This window comes from Acartia tonsa, chromosome 13 (genome assembly GCF_053477335.1).
Source record: "Acartia tonsa isolate MP-2025a chromosome 13, ASM5347733v1, whole genome shotgun sequence".
NCBI lineage: Eukaryota > Metazoa > Arthropoda > Copepoda > Calanoida > Acartiidae > Acartia > Acartia tonsa.
Genome location: NC_137272.1, coordinates 13,839,504 through 13,866,397, shown reverse-complemented (window position 1 = coordinate 13,866,397; position 26,894 = coordinate 13,839,504). Strand labels below are relative to the sequence as shown.

Here is a 26,894-nt window from a genome sequence, read left to right as displayed (position 1 = left end):
TGCTTGCTGCAGGATGGACCATCTAATATCAAAATTAGTTTGATTTCGTTTTAATGACCAAATGAATGATGATAGGCTGGTTTTGTGCTCTGCATTGGCATTGTTAAAGGATGACTTGTGACCAGTAAATCTTTCTTTAAAAGTGTTACCAGTCAGGCCAATGTATGTGGCAGGTTTGACTGCATTGATGACTTCTGCTTTGTAGACCAAGGAAGACTTCAAGCACTGGCCTCCAACGGGACACACAGCTTGGCCACCACGGCAGTTGCACAATCTTGCAGGTTGAGTGTTTGCAGCAGCTGTATCTTTAAGTAAGAATTTGTTATGTCCAGCTATGATGGCTTTGATGCTAGGCATACAACAATAAGACACTTTAACTGTAGAACGGTTGAAGTACTGTTGAAGAGGTGTGTTCTTAAAATGTTTATCAATCAGTAGTAAGAATTTCCTTGCAACATTAGTTTTCACTGTTTGACAGAAAGGAGGGTTAAACCAAATAACCTTTCTTCTCCTGCACCTTGTAGTAGGATGACGTTGTTGGTTGGGTGAGTAGGTGAAGTCATCATTGTAGCCAGCTGAATTCAATGCATTTTTGAAAGGTATTTTCTCAGCTTCAAAGATCTCTCTTGAACTTGAAAGTTTGGAAATTCTACTTGAAACCATATATATCTATATATCTATCTATCTATCTATCTATCTATCTATCTATCTATCTATCTATCTATCTATTTATCTATCTATCTATCTATCTATCTATCTATCTATCTATCTATCTATCTATCTATCTATCTATCTATCTATCTATCTATCTATCTATCTATCTATCTATCTATCTATCTATCTATCTATATCCATATCTATCTATCTATTTATCTATATCCATATCTATCTATCTATCTATAACCATATCTATCTCTCTATCTATCTATCTTTAACAGAATGACTTTGCTGAGTAAGAAAAATTCCCCTGAAAAAAAGTATAAAAATGGAATAAATAGGAATATTCTTCAGTTAAACTTGGACAGTTATTGTAACAATTTAGCAGCAAATATAATAGAGGTACGAGTTATAGAGTGATCATTAGGGTGGGTCTAATTTTAGACATTTTATCTGAGACCTAAGCGGGAACCTGCACTTGATTTATATAAGTATGATACACCTCTGGATGATTTCAAATTTATAAAAGTATAAAAACCGCTAGCAACCACACATACAATTGTATAGCTACATGTGAATGGGAGTAAAAAAATTTATTGAATAAAAACCATGTCTTTATGGTGCTCCCTGAAAAAGCCTTGAGGAGTAGAATTAGAACTCCTGACTGCTTCAAAATATCTTGTTCTTAGCTGAAGGAAATCTCAAAAAACCCTGCAAATTGTACAATTCTCAATAAACTCTAAAAGATGGTGGTATTTTAGTCATTTCTAAGGCTAGGAACGAGATATTTTAAAATAGACAAAAGTTTCTTTTTCTACATCTCAATAGTATGTTATTTTATTACAGTGAAAATTATAATTATTTAGTCTAGGAAGTAGTTTTACACAGGGATCTAAGGGGACAAGACAATGGCCCATAAATTGATATCAATGTACATCCCCAAAAATAATATGCAAAATTATCCCTTCTAATACTTTACCTTAGAGTGCCTTACAAAAATGACGTCATACAATACAAATGACCAATGAAACGTCAGTATACATTTTATTTTACCATTGGTCAATTAAATACTGGCCTATCATTGGTCATTTGTAATGTATGATGTCATTTTATTACGCGCTATAAACGGCTTTGAAGAACCTGGCTAAAACCTCTCTTTGGTAACTCTAATTTCCTAGTCTATTTTAGTGACACACACACAGAGGGGAAATATAGGAGGGAATTTTTTTTTGGAGAAAAGGGTTTCTTTTTGTATATTTTCAAGGAGGGTGGGGGAATCTAATAGAGGTACAGAAATATTTGATCAACATTATTTTAGAAATTAAGCTACTTCATGGATATATGCAGGGATCTAAAGGGATAAGACAATAGCCGATAAATTGAATTGCATCCCTAATGATTATACAAAACTATCCCTTCGGTAGTTTAGATACTCAACTAAATGAACCAACCAATCAAAATTCAATAAAGGTACCCAAAGTTGTTAAGACAACAAATAAGACAACTTATTTAAAACTTTGTGGACTAGTGTAATAAACAGCCCAATGTCCCCTCCCTTCCTGCTAATAAACAATGTAAGACAAAATTAAAAATTCAAATAACTTCCATTTTTTAAAGCAAAGCTTTTCTACATTGGGTTGGTCTATTGTTACTTTAGGTTTGTAAGAATTGTGCTATTGTTTTCAAACTTTGCATGATTATTCCTGTAAAGGATAGGTATTATTTAGTAAACAGGTTGTGGAGTGTCAGAACTTATTCTGAAAAATATCTTATTTATAAGTTTAATTGTAAGTAAATTTTTTGTATATCTACAAAAATATACTAAAACCTCCTCTTGGAGTAAAGTCATTAAAGGTTCAGATCAAATCAAATGATCATCCAGAGAACCAGACGGCATTATCTGCTTGTAATAGGATGCAATACTCCAATGCCCAGTGGTGGATAGTAGGTTAAGTAACATCCTACAGACAACCAACCCTTTGATTGCACAAACTTTGTCTGAGAAGTCCTAACTGTGCATGGTAATGAGTTTTGCCTGTTTATGGGCCAAGGCATTCCACTTACTCTATCTATTTATGTTGCACACCTGTCATAGCAGAAGTAGGAACCATTTAAACATCTTTAGTTATGATGCGATGTTGGGTCAAGATTCAAACGTAGCACCTTCCCAACAACAAGTGGTTGCACTATACGTTGAGCCAAGGTCGTGGGTTAGCCACTATTATATGGTATAGAAAATTCTATTTCTATTGCACTATAACCTCTACTGTAATAATAATAGAATTGTAAAATTAGCCATGGAGAGAGGGGATATTGAACTGCCATTGTCTTATCCCTTTAGATCCCTGATAATTGTATCTCTATGTACACTATAACCTCTATTGTAATAATAATAGAATTGTAAAATTAGCCATGATACAAAAACTTTATTTATAATAGGTATACATTCGATATAGCAACATTTTTTTTAAAGAATAGCCTAAAACCATCACAAGACTGTGTGTTTGTACCAAATGATCTTGCTAACCGCTGAACCGATATGGTTCTCCTTCACAGCTTCTCATTTCGAAGTTTGTCGGTTCAGCGGTTAGCGAGATCCTTCATTACAAACAGACAGACAGACATCGTTCTACTTTGTATTATAGATAATTAAAAATGGGGAGACCTCTTAATGTTATACAAGCCCCTAAAGCTCAAACCCCCTCGATTCTTGACAAAGGGGGGAAAGGTCTGAATATTCCCCATGGGCTAGCCATGTGACCTAACCTAACTTGACCTAAAGTAATAAGCAAAAAAAAACTAACCCCCCCCCCCCTCCTCCGTTTATTATCAATATTCTTCATATGTCATACAATACAAATGACCAATGATAGGCCAGCATACATTTAATATACCAATGGTAAAATGTATATACTTGCCTATTATTGGTTATTTGTATTGTATGACGTCATTTTTTATGCTGTTAGGTTAAAACACCTTTTGTTTGGGAAGGAAAAAGAGAAAGAAAGAGTGTAAGAAAAAAAGAAAAAAAGAAAGAAAACTTATTTCTTAATAGTTATAGTCATAACAAAGCAGAGAGATAGAGAGGGAACAATGGGCTGTTTATTAAACTAGTCCCAAAAGTTTTATAAAAAACATTTTCTTATTCGTTGGATAACAACTTTGGGGACTTTATTAATTTGAGCGTCCAAACGTTTAAAACCACTAAATGTAATATACAGAAGGGGTAATTTAGTGTAGTAACATTGGGTATGTACATCAATTTATTTGTCATTGTCTTATCCTTATCTTTCTATCTATCTTTTTTTCTTGCTATCTATCTATCTATCTATCCTTCGAGCTATCCTACGATCTATCTTTCTAACTATCTTTCTATCTATCTATCTATCTAATCATTATGACTATCTTTCTCTCTATCTATCTTTCTATCTATCTATCTATCATTATGACTATCTTTTTTTCTTTCTAACTATCTATCAATCTATCTATCTTTCTAACTATCTTTCTATCTATCTCTCTGTCTATCTCTCTATCTATCTTTCTATCTATCTTTCTAACTATCTTTCTATCTATCCTTCTCTGTATCTTTCTTTCCATCTTTCTGTCTTTCTATCTATCTCACTATCTTTCTATCTATCTTACTATCTGTATATCAATCTATCTCTCTATCTTTCTATCTATCTATATCATTAGGAATATCTTTCTCTCTATTTATCTTTCTATCTACCATTGATTGTTTAGAATTGTCTTATCCCTTTAGATCTCTGAAAAATGTTGCTTGACGCGGAACAAGTATTAGAGGGAATTTCAAGGACAATTGTTAAATTTCCAAAGGAGGATCAAACTCAGTGGCTCAACAGGTACCCAATATTACACTGGTACCCAAAGTTTTGGAGCAATGTTAATTACACTGGTACCCAAAGTTTAGTAGCAATATCTCATTCATTGGCTCAAAAGTTTTGGGTACTACAGAGAGGGATCATGCCCATGCCCACTCGAGGCTAAAAAAACTGGTTTGAATCTTATCACTGTACATTTTTACATCCATGGAAAGCTGTTTATAATACGATGCGATAAATAACTAATTTTTTTTTCTTCAAAATAACACATCTTCAACAACATAATATTATAATTGTACATTTTAATGCTGTTTATAATATGATATTTCTCGCTTCTTATTATAAACAGCTTTCCGCGGATATTAAATTTAAATCATAAGACTAAAACCACTTTTTAAAGTCATGAGATGCCGAAGGTACGTCCAAAAAAACTGGTTTTAATCTTATAATCTAACATTTTTATATCCACAGAAAGCTGTTTATAATACGATGCTAGACATAATTTTTTTTATAGAGATGATAAGAACCGGTTCTAATCCAGCGGATATTAATCGGTTTCGAATGAATACGAGAAATAACTATTCTTTTTTTTCAGAATAACACATCTCCACTGCCAGGTTAGATTATTTGGGGACATGTGAAGGAAACAAAGTTGCGGGTTTCATTGTATTTTCACACTAGCTTTTGAAAGGTTATTTTAGTTTATGTTAGGTACGGTTATTGCCCCACAGGGGTTAAAAAATAGGAGAAAAGCTGCTGTGAAAATAAGACGAAACCCGCAACTTCGTTTCCTTCACATGACCCATTTTTTTTGTAGCACAGCTACTCTATAATCACAGTATGTCTGTACATACATTTTTATTGTAGCACAGCTACTCTATAATCACAGTATGTCTGTACATACATTTTTATTGTAGCACAGCTACTCTATAATCACAGTATGTCTGTACATACATTTTTATTGTAGCACAGCTATTCTATAATCACAGTATGTCTGTACATACATTTTTATTGTAGCACAGCTACTCTATAATCACAGTATGTCTGTACATACATTTTATTGTAGCACAGCTACTCTATAATCACAGTATGTCTGTACATACATTTTATTGTAGCACAGCTACTCCATAATCACAGTATGTCTGTACATACATTTTTATTGTAGCACAGCTACTCTATAATCACAGTATGTCTGTACATACTTTTTTATTGTAGCACAGCTACTCTATAATCACAGTATGTCTGTACATACATTTTTATTGTAGCACAGCTACTCTATAATCACAGTATGTCTGTACATACATTTTTATTGTAGCACAGCTATTCTATATTCACAGTATGTCTGTACATACATTTTTATTGTAGCACAGCTACTCTATAATCACAGTATGTCTGTACATACATTTTTATTGTAGCACAGCTACTCTATAATCACAGTATGTCTGTACATACATTTTTATTGTAGCACAGCTACTCTATAATCACAGTATGTCTGTACATACATTTTTATTGTAGCACAGCTACTCTATAATCACAGTATGTCTGTACATACATTTTTATTGTAGCACAGCTACTCTATAATCACAGTATGTCTGTACATACATTTTATTGTAGCACAGCTACTCTATAATCACAGTATGTCTGTACATACATTTTTATTGTAGCACAGCTATTCTATATTCACAGTATGTCTGTACATACATTTTTATTGTAGCACAGCTACTCTATAATCACAGTATGTCTGTACATACATTTTTATTGTAGCACAGCTATTCTATACTCACAGCATGTCTGTTGTATAGAAAAAGTTTCGTTTTGTTAAGAAATCCTATAAAGTAATAAGCCTTTTTTGTCTGTCACAAAGGATCTCACTTTCCGCTAAACCAATTTAGTTCTCCCTTCCAAGGAATATTCAAATTTGTCCATGGGATGGTTTTAGGCTATTTTATTTCTAGATTTATGTCTTGGGGTGGTTTTAGGTCATTTTTGCCCTTTCCTAGCTCTTGAAATACAGAGCAAATAGTAATGATAAATAGTAATGAACTAATGGTCTTAATTTTCTTACTTATTGAAGGAATCAAAATTTTTTAGGACATAAATTACTGAATATTAAATAACATTATATTGCAACAAAACGTTATAATGTTATCAAATAATTTTTTGAATAAAATGAATTAAACGTTTTTCATTTAATTTTATTTATTTTACTGTTGTGTTTTTGTTTAACTTTGATATTAAAATAAAATAAATATCTTTCAAATAAAATAGAAAAAATCTTTGAATTTTGGTCAATCTCAGTTCAAAGATGTTTTTAAAAAGCGAAGATTTTTTATAATTAGGGTCGGTCCGTCCGTACGTCCGTCCGTCCTTCAGATAGCTTTTTTCGTTAATTTAGGCATGTTAGAATTGTCCTATCGATTTCAAACTTTACATAATAATTCCTGTAGTAGTTAGGTACGATTTAGAAAGCGTAGCAACTCTATAATCATTACCAGAATGCCCGTACGTCCATTTTAATCATATTTTTGGTATATTGATTCCTGGGACAACAAAGTACAATATTATAAGTGAAGCAACTCTATAATCAAGTCCTAAAAATGTAAGTATGTCCATAAACATTATTCTGTATCAAGTAGTTTTTCACAAAATTTAGTTACAATTTTGCTTCGACTCTTATACTTTTATATTCTGATTATTCAGTTTTGACACTATACAAGTGTTAATGTCCGTTTGTCCTACCGTTTCAGTGTTTCGCTTTTATGGATGTTGTCATCCTTGTTCATTGTAAAATCAAATTTTGTATAGTTATAAACACAGTTTTACAGCTATAAAATCCTGTTTATCCTATTTTTTAAAGTAGTAAGGTTTTTTTTGTTTGTTTGTAGCTTAAGATCTCAATAACTACTGAACTGATGGAATTCTTCAAATTAATAAAGCTTCACATAGGTCCCCTGATAGTTTTATGCTATTTGTCTATGCTTTCCTACCCCTGAGGTAGATTCTTAAAAAAACTTTTGCCCCACTAAAATTTTAGTGAGGCAAAACTATCCCCTCTAAATTTTTAGTTTGCCTCACTGATTTTAGTGGGGCAAACTGATTTAATGGGGCAAAAGTTATTTAAGAATTCACCTTAGGAATACAAAGTCCCTAGAGTTTGTAAGTTTAAAACCAGGAAGTTAAAAACCATTGGGCGTTGCCGTTATCCTGTTTTTCAATTTTGAAAATTTTTGGACCCTCCTCCTCCGAAAAACTGTGACTCTGACCGAGAACGATAATTAGGTTAGGTTAGGTTATAGGCTAGAGGGCTGAGTGCCCGCGGCTAGGCAGGCTAGTGGACCTAGCGCTGTATAGGGAGGGAGGGGGGAGGGTGATACTTAAATTGACGAACCCCATCTGTCCTACTTTGAGAAAGACGATTCCAGTGACGTCATATACGTTTCGAGAAAGAAAAAGGGAAGGGGAAAAGAAAATCTCTTCAAAAGAGATGGGAGAAAAGGGAAGAGTTTTTATTCCCCCCTTCCCTAAACGTATATGACGTCACTGGAATCGTCTTTCTCAAAGTAGGACAGATTGGGGTTCATCCATAAATTTTCAAAATTAAAAAAAATCCTAAGAGGATAATACCAACGGATTATTGATTTTAGGACCAAGGGATAAAGGAGATTGTGGACATTTCATCCTGCAGAAACCTAACTGTCATATATCTTTATAATAATAAGATTGCTGAAATACAGGTAATATCCGCTGGATTAGAACCGGTTCTCAGTCATACTATCCGCATAATATCCGCGGAAAGATGTCTATAATACTAAGCTTTATATAAATGTATAGATTTCAGGGATCTTAAGGGATAAGACAATGAATGATAATTTGATGTAAATTATCAATGATGATAAACAAAATTATATTCTGTAGATTGAAATGAGTGGTTGAAACGTTTGAACATTCAACCTTATCAACTAACCAATCAAAACTCAGATATTGTAAGCGATATTGTAAGCGAAGCATCCTTATAATCAAGTTCTAAAATTGTCAGTATGTCCTTAAACAGAATCTGGACATACAATTATCTTCTCAGGATGTAAAGACCATCACATCCATGGTGTTGCAATGGTAATGAACCGCAAAGCTTCTAAAGCTTTGATTGAATGGACACCAATCTCTGAACGAATCATCAGAGCAAGGTTTGATTCAAAATATTGCAAGACCACAATAATACAAGTTTATGCACCTACCAATGACAAGGAAGATGATATTAAGGAAGAATTCTACAACCTTCTCAACAGAGAAATCAAGAAAACTCCTAGACATGATATGCTGCTTGTTATTGGAGACTTTAATGCTAAAGTTGGCCAAGATAGACATGGTTATGAAGTTGCCATGGGACATGAAGGCATAGGTGACAGAAATGAAAATGGTTCCAGGCTACTTGAATGTTGTGTCGACAATGAACTAGTTGTCACAGGAACCATATTTCAGCACAAAAACATACACAAACACACCTGGAATTCACCAGATGGCAAGACTAAAAATTTGATTGATCATATTTTAGTCAACAGAAAATGGATAAAATCAGTAAGAGATACAAGATCATTCAGAGGAGCAGATGTTGGCAGTGACCACAACCTAGTTATCTGCAATGTCAAACTCAGTCTTAAAGCAGTTAAAAAGCAAGGTAAATTGCTAAGGAAGGTTTATAATACTGACAAACTTAAAGATCAACTAACCAGACATGAATTCTCAATCAAGCTCAAAAACCGATTCAGAATATTACAATATATAGAGACGGATGATGAGCTAGTTGTGGAGAAAACCTGGCACAGAATTAAAGATAACTACATCAAGACTGCTGAAGATGTACTTGGTTGTAAGAAGAGAGATAGGAAGGACTGGATTTCTGACCAAACTTGGCAGAAAATTGAAGAACGAAAGAAAATCAAAAGTAAATTAAATGCAGCAAAATCAGACAGGTTGAAAGACAAGCTTAAAGCAGATTATACTTCAAAAGACAAAGAGATTAAGAAGAGCGCTAAGGAAGACAAAAAGAAATATGTTGAAGATCTTGCAGAAAAGGCTCAGGAAGCTTCTGAAAGAGGTGATTTAAGAAAAATGTACAAAATTACCAAACAATTAAGTGGCAAGAGTCAACCTCAAAGTGCAGCTGTTAAGGATAAAAAATGGCCTAATCCTAACTGCTGAGAGAGATGTTATTGACAGATGGAGAAGACATTTTGAAGAGGTTCTGAACAGGCCAGAGCCGGAGCTGGCAGCCAATCCAGAGCCAGGTAACGACCTTGATATAAATTCAGATCCTCCAACTGAGAGAGAAGTCAGAAATGCCATTCAGAATCTTAAACTGAATAAATCACCTGGTGGCGATCAGATAACAGCAGAGATGCTACTGGCTGATCTTGACACTGCTGTTGAAGTGCTGACTGATCTACTAAATAAAATATGGAGGAAAGAAAAATTACCAGAAGATTGGACTAAGGGCATTATTATTAAACTTCCAAAAAAGGGAGACTTATCCATATGTGACAACTGGAGAGGAATAATGCTGTTGTCTATTCCTAGTAAAGTTTTGAGTAAAGTACTTTTGTCCAGAATTGACGAGAAACTTGATTTAAAATTCAGAGAAGAACAAGCTGGATTCAGAAAGGGAAGAGGTTGTATTGACCAGATTTTTACTTTGAGAAATATAATAGAGACTTGTGCTGAATGGAATACACCAATTCACATTAACTTCATAGATTTCCAGAAAGCATTTGATTCAATTCACAGATCAACACTATGGAAAATTTTAAGAAGCTATGGTATTCCTCCTAAACTTGTTACCATCATCAGCAAGTTCTATGAAAACTTTGAAGCTTGTGTCGCTGTCGACAATAAAACAACAGAATTCTTCAAAATAGGCACAGGTGTCAGACAAGGATGCATTTTGTCACCCATTTTGTTTTTACTTGTAATTGATTGGGTTATGAGAAAAACGAATGATAGACCAAGAGGTCTTAATTTTGGTGTCTCAGGAGTGTTAGAAGATCTTGACTTTGCAGATGACCTTGCTATGCTATCTTCCTCTACTGAACATCTACAGACAAAAACCGATAGACTTGTTATGTTTGCTAAACAAGTTGGTCTTTTCATAAATGTTAAAAAGACTGAAGTTATGAACATTAGCAAGGCTCCTGCCCAACCTATCAAGATTGAGGGGAATGAAGTAAAGCAAGTCAACAAGTTCACCTATCTTGGCAGTGTAATAAGCAGTGAGAATGGAGCTAAGGCTGACATTGAAACAAGATTAAACAAAGCAAGGATTGCATTCAAAAGCCTAAAAATTATCTGGAGGTCAAGAAAATACAGTTTAAAAACAAAGTTGAAGGTCTACAGTAGTAATGTAAAAACTGTACTTCTTTATGGCTCTGAGTGTTGGAGAGTGATTAAGAAAGAAATGAACAAGCTCAACTCCTTCCACAACAACTGCCTGAGGGAAATATGTCGAGTTTTTTGGCCAAACAAAATCTCCAACACAGACCTGCATTTTAAGACAAATGAGAAGGACTTAGAGACACAGATAAGGATTAAAAGACTTAGGTGGCTAGGACATGTTCTTAGAATGAACATGTCAAGAAACCCCAAGAAATGCTTGAGATGGAAACCTCCTGGTAAGCGCAGCAGGGGTAAACCCAGGACAACTTGGAGAAAGAGTGTAGAAGATGAGCTGGAAAAGATGGAGATGACATGGGGAGAAGCAGAAAAGCAAGCTAAAGACCGTAACACCTGGAGACATGTAGTGGCCGAATTTGCTGAAACAGCAAGACGCGGATAAGTAATAAGTAATGTCCTTAAACAGTATTCTAATAATTTAATTTAAGTTTTGCAACAAATTTACCTACAATTTTGTTTTTTCTTATGTATTAATATTCTGCTTATTCAGTTCTGACACTCTACAAGTGTTAATGTTCATCTGTTCTACCGTTTTAGAGGTTTGCTTTTATAGATATTGTCATTCTTTTTTTTTAGAATTTAGAATCAGCTTCGTGCATTCAACTTTTATATTTACAAAATAATAAAATTACAAAAATAAAAGGTAAATTTTTTAGAAGCGAAGCTACTCTATAGTTCACTTTGTCTGTCCGTCAGTCAGTCCATAACTCCCTTGTTATTAATACAGCCCTTTCCTTTTCTTTCTTTCTTTCTTAATGTCTTTCTTTTTCTATCTCTATCTATTTCTCTGTCTATATCTCTCTCCTTTTAAATCTATGTCTATCTTTCTGTCCGACTTTTTATCTGTCTTTCTGTCTGTCTTTCTGTCTACCTTTCTGTCCGACTTTCTATCTGTCTTTCTGTCCGACTTTCTATCTGTCTTTCTGTCTGTCTTTCTGTCTATCTTTCTGTCTGCCTTTCTGTCTATCTTTCTGTCTCTCTTTCTGTCTGTCTTTTTCTCTCTCTTTCATTTTCTGTTCGTTTGTCTTTGACGCTTTCTTTTTTTCTCTCTCTCCGTTTTCCTTTCTCTCATATTCTCTCTTTTTATCGCTTTTTCTCTCTCCTTTTCTATCAATGTCTATCTATCTGTCTGTCTATCTTTCTCTTTTTTTTCTTTCTCGCTCATTTTCTGTCTATCTCTATTTTATTTTTCTCTTTCTCTGTCTATATCTCTCTGCTTTTCTATTTAAGTTTTTCTATCCGATTATCTGTCTTTCTTTCTGTCTATCTTTTTTTTTATCTCTCATTTTCTGTCTATCTCTAACATTTTCTGTCTGTCTTTCATTCTATCTATTTTTTCCTGTCTTTTCTCTCTCTCTCTCTCTCTCTCTCTCTTTCTCTCTCTCTTTCTCTCTCTCTCTTTCTCTCTCTCTCTCTATCTCTCTCTTTTTCTCTCTCTCTCTCTATCTCTCTCTCTCTCTTTCTTTCTCTCTCTCTCTCTCCCTCTTTCTCTGTCTCTGTCTCTCTCTGTCTCTCTGTCTCTCTGTCTCTGTCTCTCTCTCTCTCTCTTTCTCTCTCTCTCTCTCTCTCTCTCTCTCTCCAGGTTAATATGTATCTGGCCCAACCATAATTCGCTGGATATCCGACCAGGTACCTAATATCCAGCATTATTTATAAGCCGGATATCCGGTATCCGGCTCAAACTTAATTTATTTTAAGGATTGGATAGATTGCTAAGTTTAAAGAAATTATATCTGACCAGAAACAGAATTAAGTGCCTGGAAAATCTGGAAAATAACAGAAAATTGGAGGTAAAACTGATTAATATCCGCTGGATTAGAACGGGTTCTCAGCCATACTATCCGCGGAAAGCTGTCTATAATACGATGTTATAATTAAATTTATAAAACTCAGAGATCTAAAGGAATAAGACAATGGCCGATAAAATGATGTACAATCCCCAATGAAGACTTATTTTACGCTTTTTTTCTTCATTGAAGCTTTCCCTGTGCATGATTGGATCTTGGCTATTCCAGATTATTTGTAGGCCTTCTTATGACACCTAAAACGGTAGTTGAAACATAAAATGGCATGATATGTACGTTCAGCCATTTGGCAGCTAGCAGCCTTGAAAGTTCTTGGATTTTTTGAAGATACACCAGGAACAATTTACCATGAACTGTACTTGACTCAATTATTTTTATAGGAAATTCACCTGGATTCTCAAAAACTCCATCAAAATGAAACTTTTACTGTGAGTCAAAAGTAAGTTTTTTTCACTGATTTATAGATATAATAGCCTAAAACCATTCAGGGAACTATGTAAAGCTTGTCTAAAATGTAGAACTTAATCGCTTCAATAGTTATTGAAATCTTAAGCTTCTAACAAAATAACCATATTATTAAACTAAAGTTAATGGGGGAGGGAAGTTGACCCAAAATAAAATAAATTCCCAATGATGATATACAAAATTACCCCTTCTGCAGATACATTTAAAATCTTAACTTATTAAACTAACCAATCAAAATTCAAAGTCCCCAAAAGTAGTTAAGCCGACGAAAAGGAAACGTTATTTAAAAACTATGGGGACTAGTGTAATAAGAAACCCATTGTCCCATCTCCCTCTGAAAATAACCCCTAACCCTCTTGCAGGACTCTCCTGAAACCCTTCTTAACCTAACCTAACCAAACCTTTTCTAGATGTTGTGATGCTTTGGGCACAAGTTTAAAAATACTAAATCTTAGATAGATTGATACATAGATAGATAAATAGATTGATAGATAGATTGATAGATAGATCAATAGATAGATAGATCGATAATAGATTGATAGTTAGATCTATAGATAGATAGATCTATCAATCTATTGATAGATAGAAGTGGAGGAATCTCATGAACCTTTTTAAACCTAACCCAACCAAACCTTTTTTCAGATGCTGTGAAGCTTTGGGCACAAGTTTAAAGATACTAAATCTTAGCAATGTAAGACTTGCTGAATTAACAGGTTGGAGAAACATTTTGTTTAAGAGGTGACAGGTTTGAAAGGGAGATTTTGCTAGAATTAGGAAGAATTTGTGGGAACAAGGTAGATTTTGTGAGAATGAGGACGTATTTGTGGAAATAAGGTAGAATTTGTGAAAATATGGAAGAATTTTAGAGAATAAGAAAGTATTTGTGAGAATAAGGAAAAATTTGTGTGAATAAGGTAGAATTTCTAAAAATTAGGAAAAATTTAAGGGAATAAGTTACAATTTGTGAGAATAAGGTAGATTTTGTTAGAATTAGGAAGTATTTGAGGGAATAAGGAAGAAGTTGTGAGAATAGGGAAGAATTTGTGAGAATAGGGAAGAATTTGTGAGAATAGGGAAGAATTTGTGAGAATTAGGAAGAATTTGAGGGAATTGGGAAGAATTTGAGAGAATAGAGAAGATTTTCTGAGAATTAGGAAGAATTTGTGAGTATAAGTTTAAAGATACAAAATCTTAGAATGTAAGACTTGCTGAATTAACAGGTTAGAGGAAAATTTTGTTAGAGAGGAGACAGGTTTGAAAGGAAAATTTTGCAAGAATTAGGAAATATTTATAAGAATAGGGTAGATTTTGTTAGAATTTGGAAGAATTTGATGGAATTAGGAAGTATTTCTGAGAATAAGGAAGAAGTTAAGGAAATAAGAACGATTTTGTGTGAATAAGGCGAAATTTCTAAGAATATGAAAGAATTTGAGGGAATAGGGAAGATTTGCTGAAAATTATGAAGAATTTGTGAGAATAAGTTTAAAGATACAAAATCTTAGGATATAAGACTTGCTGAAAAATTTTGTTAGATAGGAGATGGGTTTTAAAAGGGAAATTTTGGTAGAATTAGGAAGTATTAGAGGGAATAAGGAAGATTTTGTGAGAATAAGAAAGAATTTGTGTGAATAAGATAGAATTTGTGAGAGTTAGGAAGTAGTTGTGTGAATAAGGTAGAACTTGTGGGAATAAGGAATACCTTATTCTCTATCTTTCTAACTACCTATCTATTTATCTTTCTAACTATCTATATATCTATCTATCTATCTATCAATCTATCTATCTATCTATCTATCTAGGTTTAGAAAAGATTAAGAGTTTAGAAATTCTACAATGTTCCTCAAATCTTATCTATTCCATACCCAACACTTGCAGGTCAAAAAAAAAATATTTCTTCCTGTTAATATCCACTGGATTAAAACCGGTTTTCAGCCATACTATCTGCATAATATTCACAGAAAGCTGTCTATAATACATATTATACTACTATTCAATGATAAAAAAACTGGAAGTAATCCCATAATTATACATTTGATTGATGTGGAAAGCTGTTTATTATACGATGCGAGGAATAACCATTATAGTGTTGTGTTATAGACAGCTTTACGCAGATATTAACATGATCCGGTTACTTTATTATAAGAATATCAAAGATTTTTTTTATAGATTTTAACCTCATATTAATTTATATTGTAGAAATATTCTTTAGAAATAATTTTATTTTGTAGTGTTCTTCAGAAATTTGTTAATTTAAAGAAGATTGACTTGAGGAATAATCCAGAGGTGAAATTTTTGGAAGATTGTAAAAGTCCCTCAACAGATTATAACGTCATACGATAGAATAGCCAATGAGAGGCCAGTATTCTACTTTGTACTGAAGATATTTTGAGATTATTGTTTATGTTTAGTTAGAAAGAGTGCCAGGTTATAGAACATATTTACTCAGCAGTATTGGTCTCTCTGTTACACAGCTAAATGTCAAAATAGTAAGTTCCTTTTGTCCCTGAAATAGTTTAGAATTATAACCCGCGACCATGGCTCAATACATAGTGCATCCGCTCATTGTCGGGAAAGTGTTAGGTTTGAATCTCGGTCTGACACCTCATCACAATTAAGGATGTTAAAAAATTTGCCCACTGCTACTATGTCAGATGCTCTATGTAAATAGTTAGAGTTGTGGGAATGCCTTGGCCCAAAAAGGCGCAACTAGTTACCAAGCACAGTTGGGACTTCTCAGACAAATGTGGTACATCTCAGAGAGTTGGTTGTCTGATGGGCGAATGGACACTTTACACCACAATCATAAGCGGAGTATGTTTCAAGGTGCATGGAGAGAGGTCTAGTACACAAAGCGACACCAAGCCCCCTAGAGTCTTAACTTAGAATTATAAGGGATCAATTACCTAATACATACATGCATATGTAGACAGATACAGATGTGCATATGTAGACAGATACATATGTATACAGATTCAAACATTTCAACCACTAATCTTACACTACAGAAGGGGTAATTTTGTGCATCATCATTGGGGATACACATCAATTTATCAGCCATTGTCTTATCCCTTTAGATCCCTGGATATTTTACAATCTTTGATCTAGGTGGAAGAGAATTCTCGTATTGTATCCCAACAAATTAGCTATCTACAGATACGCTGGGCTGAGATACCCGGTAATAGGCAATTTATTACTGGTTATCTGTAGTGGGGCTATCTGTATTCTAATGCATTTGATATCTAGGTGGTTGAGAATTCTTGTATTGTAGCATAACAATTCACCAAAGTAGTTGTTAAGCCAACAAATAAGAAAACGTATTTACAAAATATTGGGGACTAGTGTAATAACATTCCATTGTTCCCTCTTTCTCTTAAAATTGGGCTCAATTTTATTATTTGGGAAACTATGGGTGCAACTTTTATCGATTTTGCTCCTTTTTAAGATCTAAAGGAGAGAGGGTGCAATTTTTGTCAGTCAAAAAATGTATCTTTGATATCTAGGTGGATGAGAATTCTCGTATTGTAGCCCGACAAATTAGCTATCTACATATACCTCGGGCTGAGATACCTGGTAATAGGCAATTTATTACTGGGTATCTGTAGTTAGGCTATCTGTATTCTAATGCATTTGATATCTAGGTGGATGAGAATTCTCGTATTGTAGCCCGACAAATGAGCCGTCTACAGATAAAAAGAAAACCATCGCAGTCATCATCAGTGTAAGTTAGATTTTAACCCAGGGATCTAAAGGTAAAAGACAATTGCCAATAAATTGATGCACATCCTAATTGTAATAGACAAAAATACCCCATCTGTAGATTAAAATTAGTGGTTAAAATGCTTGGACACTTAACTTAATGATCCAATCAAAATTAAAATTCAACAGCAGTCGCCAAAGTTGTTAGACAAACGAATAAGAAAATTATATCAAAAAACTTTGGGGACTAGTGTAATAAATGGCCGAATGTCTATTCCCTCCTTGATTTGAACCTGTAACCTTTAAATAAATAAATTGTCAATACTACGTCATACTAGAGACGTTTAAAATTTCTACTACTCTCAAATGGCATCAAAAGTAAGAGTAGATAAAATGCCTCTACTAATAAACAGGCACACAGACAAATATCATGCAATCAATGGGTAACGTCCCAAAATCTCTTAATAATACATTTTATTTTACCCCTTCTTGTTCCAATGTTTTTTTCTTAAGCTTTCTGCCTCTATTATTCTGTCTCTCTCTCTTTCCTCTTTCTTTCTCTCTCTTTCTTTCTTTCTCCTTTTCTTTCTCCTTCTCAAAATATACATGTATTTTTTTATAGGAGCAAAATGGAAAAATCTGAAGCTACTGAAGATTTTGGACAAAAACTTGAGGCAAAAAACTTTACAATATATGTATTCGGTCAAAGATGTTTAGATTTAAATATTTATAAAGATTTGACCCTAGATGCCTCTTTGGGTATTTCAGGTAGGTGGGGGGTTGGGTATGAATTCGACACACCCTTTTTATTATTTTAGTTTTAAACAAAAAAGAAGAAAATATTTCTTTGGGTGGGAGGTAGTCGATCAATCTCCATTTTCCAATTTAGATTTTTCTAAGGGGCATAGGGTACCCTCCCCAAAAACATTGGGACCTATAAAGCGTCACGTGGCTGATTTTTGAGTGACTTTTTCCTTCTATGTTTGGTTGTAAAACTAACACTAAAAGTTTTTTTTGGGAGGGTATATTATCTGAATGTTGATGCGCTACTCAGAGATAAAATATCAGAGATCTAAAGGGATAAGACATAGGCTAATGAATTAATATACATCCCTAATGTTCATACACAAAATTACTCCATCTGTAGATTACAATTAGTGGTTGAAACGTTTGAACCCTCATCTGAATGAACCAACCAATCAAAATTCAATAAAAGTTCCCAAAGTTTTTAAGCTAACGAATTAGGAACGTTATTAAAAAATCTTTGGAGACCAGTGTAATAAAATGCCCAATACCCCCTCCCTTTTCATGTTCTGTAAAGTTTTTCTTTTAAAGATAGAAAATAATCTTCATCAAGATTCTAACAGCCAAGGAAGAATTCTTTATAGATAGATAGATAGACAGATAGATAGATAGATAGATAGATAGATAGATAGATAGATAGATATATATATATATATAGACAGATAGATAGATAGATAGATAGATAGATAGATAGATAGATAGATAGATAGATAAATAGATAGATAGATAGATAGATAGATAGATAGATAGATAGATAGATAGATAGATAGATAGATAGATAGATAGATAGATAGATAGATAGATAGATAGATAGATAGATAGATAGATAGATAGATAGATAGATAGATAGATAAATAGATAGATAGATAGATTGATATAAAGATAGATAGATAGATAGATAGATAGATAGATAGATAGATAGATAGATATATATATATATATAGACAGATAGATAGATAGATAGATAGATAGATAGATAAATAGATAGATAGATAGATAGATAGATAAATAGATAGATAGATAGATAGATAGATAGATAGATAGATAGATAGATAGATAGATAGATAGATAGATAGATAGATAGATAGATAGATAGATAGATAGATAGATAGATAGATAGATAGATAGATAGATAGATAGATAGATAGATAGATAGATAGATAGATAGATAGATAGATAGATAGATAGATAGATAGATAGATAGATAGATAGATAGATAGATAGATAGATAGATAGATAGATAGATAGATAGATAGATAGATAGATAGATAGATAGATAGATAGATAGATAGATATATAGATAGATAGATAGATAGATAGACAGATAGATAGATAGATAGATAGATAGATAGATAGATAGATAGATAGATAGATAGATAGATAGATAGATAGATAGATAGATAGATAGATAGATAGATAGATAGATAGATAGATATATAGATAGATAAATAGATAGATAGATAGTTAGATAGATAGATAGATATATAAATAGATAGATAGATAGATAGATATATAGATAGATAGATATATAAATAGAGGCGAAGACGCTAGTTAAATTAAATTAACTCGTACATTAATTGTACTTTTACTGGGAAATACCTAAAAATGCCGTTACTCGAACTGGGTGCATCTGATGCTAAATTCTTGTTTGTATTAGAAAAATATTTATAAAGCCGTTTATTTTGTTATGATACCCAGCTTTTCAAAAAGCCGCATCGAGGATGGCTGAACGACACATTCATATGTTACATTATGAGAAATGCGTCGGTTTATAAGAAAATGTAACGCTATTGCCTTATTAACACGTTGAAAATTGATAAAATTGTTACTTGTTACATCTTTCCATTTTCTTCCATAAAAATTACAACACACATGACGCACAGAACCATTGACAAATTTTAAAAAATGTAGCTAATTTGTTAGTGTAGTTTAATTTTAAAAAATAACAACTTCTACGTCGTGTATGACGTCGTTAAATTGAAATAAATATGACGTGACTTTATGAAATGATGCAAGCAATATTATTTAAATAGGGATTTTACTTACAAAAAAATGTGTAATTTCTTTATACCGGTAATTTGCGTCGATAAAAAGGGAGGATTTGTAGGGGGGGAAATAGCCTTAAAAAAATAAAAAAGAGGAGGGGAAACATGTGTGGGGGGGGGGACACCAATTGGATGGGATGGGGGTGGTTATGAACAAAGCTAGGGCTGCGCAACACTTTCCCGCGTTTACCCCTGTTTTGTTATTGTTTTGCTAGTGTGGCATGGGTGTTGCGGGACCCAGTGTACACTATGTGAGTTAACTTGTCTGCTAGCATAACAGGGTAACCTCATAAAAATAAAATAAAATGTCATTAAAAATAATTGAATAGTTTTATTTTAATTCAAATTCTAAAACATTTTATTTAAAAACACCGAATAATTTGTAAACTAGTGTTTTTAAAAGTATAATTATATATATTTCTAATTAAAAATCTGGTACCTCTGTGGCTAGCCACTACTAGCTACAAGTACACAGGTAGTTGTAGACGGTAGTATACACTCGTGACTCAACCAGCAAAATAACAACAACATAAATAGTTTGTGATATAAAAATGAAAATTAAGAAACAGGCAATACAACCTTAGATGTCAAATGTAATTTGTGTGAAGATTAAATCTATTAAAGAGCTTCGTTCAAAATCGCGATGGGGGAAAGGTAAATGGATTTAAAAACATTTATCTTTCTTTTGTTGCTATATTTTGAAAGGAGAATTCTAATCGTCATATCTTAAATAAAAGTTTTATCATTTTTAAAGGTAAGAATTTTATTAATATGACAATTTCAAGAGGGGGGTAGGTTTCTGGTAAAATCCGTAAGGGTTATGTGCTATAAGTTAAAAACAGTAGTTGAACGATAAAAATTTATGTTAACTTTAAAAAAATTTTTTGTCATAGTTCTTTTCAATAAGAAATACACATATTTAGTGAATATTATCGATCGTCCTACTACTATTTTTAAAGCTTAAAAAATACACCTTTACGGATTTTACCAGAAACCTACCCCCCTCTTTCTAATTCTTATTTTATGCCAATGCAATGGGAGGGAATAAAGTTTCCCCTCCTAATAATTTGTATCGTTTGGTCGTTAAATATTATTTAATATTTCGTAGCGTCTAGCCCAAACTAACATGATGCAAACGGCTAATTTTATTTTTTTGTCTCAAATAAATAAACCTGGCGTTTTATAATATAACACCAACCAATTTTATAAAAAAAAAATGACTTACTCATACGATGCGTACGGCGTAATTTTATTTTTTTTCCCCGAATAAATATTAAATAAAACCCAACGCATTTTTCATTTTTCCATCGCAAAACTGGTCCAAATTGCGATGCATTTAAAAACACGTACATCGTATGAGCATATCGAGAAAAATAATAAACAAGGATGACAACATCCATAAGTAGCAAAGCACAACAAATCGTCAATTGGAATACGTAGATTTAAAAGGTTTTTACTAAAATCAAGAATAGATTTGTTGGATAAAATAAACATGAAACCTTGTTTTATTTTGCATGATGACGATGGTCAAAGTAAATTATATTAAAGATGCTCATAACAATGGGAAAAATTATTTTGATACAGATATCCCATAAAAGTTTGAAAATTGCATCAAAATATACATAGATATGGGGAAATATGTAAAACATATAAAAATAGCCAAAAACCTGATAAAAGGCAGTCTGGCCGTCATGGTTATTTTGTTTAAAAGACGGGAAATTTAATGTTGATATCTATAACTGAAAAATTTTTGAAAATCGGACTATAAACACTGAAGATATGGAGAAAAATGTTAAATATATAAAAAACAGCCTAAAACCTGCTAAAAAGGCAGTCTGGCCGTCATGGTTGTTTTCTTTAAAAGACGGAAAATTTAATTTTGATATCTATAACTGAAAAAATTTTGAAAATTGGACCATAAACACTGAAGATATGAAAAAAGTGTTAAATATATAAAAATAGCCTAAAACCTGCTAAAAAGGCAGTCTGGCCGTCATGGTTATTTTGTTTAAAAGACGGAAAATTTAATGTTGATATCTATAACTGAAAAATTTTTGAAAATCGGACTATAAACACTGAAGATATGGAGAAAAATGTTAAATATATAAAAAACAGCCTAAAACCTGCTAAAAAGGCAGTCTGGCCGTCATGGTTGTTTTCTTTAAAAGACGGAAAATTTAATTTTGATATCTATAACTGAAAAAATTTTGAAAATCGGACCATAAACACTGAAGATATGGAGAAAAATGTGAAAAATATAAAAATAGCCTAAAACCTGCTGAAAAGGCAGTCTGGCCTTCATGGTTGTTCCTTGAAACGACGGGAAATTTAATTTTGATATCTGTAACTGAAAAAATTTTGAAAATCGGACCATAAACACTGAAGATATGGAGAAAAATGTGAAAAATATAAAAATAGCCTAAAACCTGCTAAAAATCGGTCCGAACGCCAATGACGTTTTATAGTCAATTGTGCTCCTTAATAATGGGAATGTTGTCAAAAAATTTCAGCATTCTATCTTATATAGGAGCTGAGTAAATCCCATTTCCCCCATAGCGTTACGGACTGACGGACTGACGGACTGACGGACTGACTGACTGACGGACGGACAAAGTGAATTATAGAGTAGCTTCGCTACTAAAAAGCATCGTATAAGCTCAAATGCGTGTACATGCGCCGTTTTTTTACATCGAGGAAAATAAGGGTATTGCGTCGTATGCATGCGTCGTTCCTTTAGTTTTCATGCGGATTTTTAAACAGCTGGGTATTCCTATTCTAAATAAAGTTATGTAGGTTTATAGAATTTTAACAATATGGTAACTTCGCTCCTCCAAAACAGATATATATAGACAGATAGATAGATAGATAGATAGATAGATAGATAGATAGATAGATAGATAGATAGATAGATAGATAGATAGATAGATAGATAGATAGATAGATAGATAGATAGATAGATAGATAGATAGATAGATAGATAGATAGATAGATAGATAGATAGATAGATAGATAGATAGATAGATAGATAGATAGATAGATAGATAGATAGATAGATAGATAGATAGATAGATAGATAGATAGATATAAAGAATTATCCAATACTAGACTGGAACTCAGAGACAAAGGTTGACGAGAATGAAAGTGAAGTATCCAAAAATAGTGAAAAAGACAGATAGAAAAACTAATATCCGCTGGATTAGAACCGGTTTACAGTTATATAATCCGCCTAATATAAAGCAGTCTATAATACGATGCAATAAATTAATATAAAAGTATACGAATAGTTAGTTATCGCATCGTATTATAAACAGCTTACCGAGAATATAAATATGTACAATTAAAACCAGTTTTGTTAGACTCGAGATGTCGAAGGCACGGTCTAACAAAACTGGTTTTAATCTTATTGTATTTTTATATTCGTAGAAAACTGGATATAGCACTTTATGAATACATGATTTTTCAGTATGGCTTAGAACCAGTTCTAGTCCACCGGATATTAATCTGTTTCGAAGCCATACTGGAAAAACTATATACTGCAAATCTGTATAGGTTTTAAGTTATGTTTTAAAATTCAATAAATTTTATACATTTTTTCTCATTTATTTTTAGATGATTTCATATCGGTTTCGAACATTGCATTATAATTTTGTTACAATTTAGAAAGAGTAGCCACCAAATTGAAGTGCATCCTTAATAATGATAAACAAAATTACCCCTTCTGTAGGTAAGACCTATAGGTTGAATCGTTGAGACACTCATCTTAATGAACCAAAATTTTATTAAATGTTCCCAAAGAGAGAGAGAGAGAGAGAGAGAGAGAGAGAGAGAGAGAGAGAGAGAGAGAGAGAGAGAGAGAGAGAGAGGGGGGGGGACAGAGGGGGGGAGAGAAAGAGAAAGATGAGATAGAAAATTTCAAACATTCTGGAACTTATTTTAATTGTATTGAGAGAGGAGTGTGTTTTGAAGGATCTCATAAACTGATTTTCAGATGAATTTAGCATTGCTCCAAGGAAAGTTTTCTTTTATAATAAGAGAGAAGGGCGGTGAAAGTTGGGGAGCTTCAACCCCGCCCCCCCCCCTCCCTTAAAAGATATCTTCTATGTATGTTTCTAACACAAATAAATAAAGCCACTTCTTTAAAACTAGAAATAACATTTTTGGGGAGAAGATATGGGGGATATTTCTAGCACCCGCAGGGCTATCATAAACATCAGCTTTCCGTTGATATTGAAATGAGGGGCCGAAGATCTGAGCCAACAAAATTGGTATTGATTTTATGATTTTTATTTTAATATTCGTGGAAATTGTCTAATTATGATTTTTCAGTATGGATGAGAACTTGTTATAATCCACGTATTTTAATCGGTTTCGAAGCGCTGATGTATCTTTTTATCTTTTTATCGTTGTTTTAAATGGACATTTTGCGAGGGCTAGCATGATTTTCAATTTTTAGTTGAAAAGAAAAGAGTGTCTTAGTTTCATATATACATTTGGTGAAACAACTCTTCTTTTTGTGATGATTCTCCTGACCATTGAACACGCACTCATTAAATAATTTGGTCCGTTGGTTTGTCTGTAAGGCTACAGGAATATCAAACTTCCTTCGGGTAAATGTGTTTTTCTCTTTTACTATTATAGAAATACTTTACTTCAAATTTTCAAACAGTTTTCAGTAATGACCCAATTATGATCCACTTATTTTTAAACCAGTTCTGAACCGCGTTGAAACGGATGTATCGTATCATTATCTTAGAAATTGTCCACGAATACGAGAATTCATAGGATTAATCTAAACTAACATGTTTCTCCTTTACAATATGGCCTCTCATAGGCCCTGAGAAGGTTTATAACTATATAAGGGGAGGGAACCAACACCCTCTGAATATATAGTCCCTAGAATAAAGTTCCCTCCAACTTTTTCAGACTAACATTGCAGATTTTCTCCCCCCCCCCCCCTCCAACCTCAAATGCCTCTAGAGGCCTATAAAACACAAAGAAATAAGTTGTGTGTATATGTATACGTAATTAGTATAATTAATAATTATTGTATGTCCAACGTACGTATGATGTGGAGACAGCGCAAAATGCTACGAAAAAAAATGACGTCATAAAATAAAGTTATCCAATGAGAGGCCAGTATACATTGTAAGTGACCAATGGTAAAATCTATACTCGCCTCTCATTGGTTTTTTTTATTGCATGATGTGTTTTTTTGGTGCCATTTTGCGCTGTCTCAAGATTTGAAATTATGAGAGAAAACGAGAAAGAAAAAGTTGCCAGTCATGCTCTAGACACATTACAATCTTTCCCGATTTTGTATTACTTTTGCGGAACATGATTCCCGTTACGTCATATTTTTCTTTCCCGAAAAAGGGAAGGGAAGAAGAAAAAAAGAGATGGGAGAAAAGGGGGTTTTCCCCATCTCTTTTGAAGAGATTTTCTTCCCCCCTTCCCTTTTTCGGGAAAGAAAAATATGACGTAACTGGAATCATGTTCCGCAAAAGTAATACAAAATCGGGAAAGATTGTAATGTGTCATGCTCTACCATGCTTTTGTAAAAATTGAAGTTTAATTCTACTATTCTACTATTAAGTTCTGTACGTCAGTCCTTTATTGTCCAAGCACTTCGTCTTGCTTGGCCCTATTCCTACCCATAGGATGCTATCCCCCCTGTGGGGCTCTTCTAACAATTATTTAACCTAATCTAACCTAACCTTCAATATGCACCAAAAATTAATTATTATATTAAAGTAATATAGTGTTCGTGAGTGTGTACCGAAATATCTCGCTAACTGCTGCACGGACATTGACCCCCCCCCCCCCCCAAAAAAAAAGATTAGATTGTTAATTTTTACCCCACCCATAAATAAATAAAGCTTGGACGGTCTGCCTCTGAGAGGAGTTTTTAAATAGCTTAAAATGAGAATACACGGCCCCCCCCCAAAAAAGAGTATGGGGGCCCCCATACTCTTTTTTACTCCCCTCAACCCCCCATCTCTTTTTAGAGGCAGAGAATAGGGAATGGAGAAGGGAGGTGGAGACAAGGGGCAAGGGATTTGAACAGCGAGAAAAGGGATAGTCAAATATTCTAGCCAAGCAGGCAGGCGTGTCGGGCCAGTTTCTTGCCACAGGCAGGCAAGCGTGCTGGGACAACATCATATGTTGATTGAGAAAGGGAGAAGGGAGGTGAAAGTAAGGAGCAAGTGATATGAAGTGGAAGAAAAGGGGTAAGCATTCAACAGTTGCCAACTAAAAATTACATTTTCTAATAATGTAAAAGCATGTGGTATTAAAATATTACTCGTAAGATATAATAGTAAAAGAAAGCTAGAAGGATTATAAAGAATATTAGAAATCTTATTTTCATTTTTAGTTGGCAACCATTACTTGTATTAATGGCACCTTCCCCTTTTCTCCTTGTGTATATCGCTTGCTCCTTACTTTCACCTCCCTTCTCCCTTTCTCAATCAACATATGATGTTGTCCCAGCACGCTTGCCTGCCTGTGGCAAGAAATTGGCCCGACACGCCTGCCTGCTTTGCTAGAATATTTGACTATCCCTTTTATCGCTGTTCAAATCACGATAGTGGAAGATGGCGATCATAACTATTCTCAGATATCTTCAAACTAGTTTACCCCCTCTCTTCCCCCTCTCTTTTTTTCCTTCCCCTTTCAAACCTATAATTCTGGTGTTCATACAAATGCGCCAATTTTTGTTTTATAAAAATTTTTTGAAAATAACATCTGTTTGGTTTTCCTTTGCAATTAAGCTTTTTTTTAGGTACAGGGAAGGTTTTTAACTATTTTGGGAGAGCGTATCTCCACCCTCCCAATTTAAAATCCCCCACAAAATTTTTTTTTCTGAATATTTCTTATTAAAACTCAAATTAAAAAGTAGAAGGGCGGTTGACTTATCCCCCTCCCACCTTAAGAACACTTAGAGGCTTCTTGGGGGCGTTCGTTGCCCCTAGTCTTTCTTAAAATAAGAGCTATGTCTTGCATTTTTTTTCAATTAGGTGTTTGATCACGAATTTCATATGGTAAAAATATTTTTCTTATTTAATTGTTATCCTAAAAAGATAAAAGTTATGCTTGAAAATTGTTTTAATAGCTATTATTATATGTTGCATTTTTATATA

General features: G+C 33.4%; 1 protein-coding gene across 1 annotated transcript; it reads left to right on the top strand.

Moving 5' to 3' along the window:
* The first annotated feature begins 4,415 nt into the window (after positions 1 to 4,415).
* LOC145304390 (protein phosphatase 1 regulatory subunit 42-like) lies at positions 4,416 to 17,746 on the top strand. The gene is made up of 12 exons (XM_080146270.1): positions 4,416 to 4,517; positions 5,092 to 5,113; positions 8,141 to 8,230; positions 11,517 to 11,583; positions 12,639 to 12,730; positions 13,126 to 13,184; positions 13,853 to 13,923; positions 15,010 to 15,085; positions 15,439 to 15,493; positions 15,619 to 15,696; positions 16,849 to 16,928; positions 17,529 to 17,746. The coding sequence occupies exons 1-12, from the start codon at positions 4,429 to 4,431 to the stop codon at positions 17,722 to 17,724; spliced, it is 975 nt and encodes a 324-aa protein (XP_080002396.1). The 5' UTR covers positions 4,416 to 4,428; the 3' UTR covers positions 17,725 to 17,746.
* The last annotated feature ends 9,148 nt before the right edge of the window (positions 17,747 to 26,894 follow it).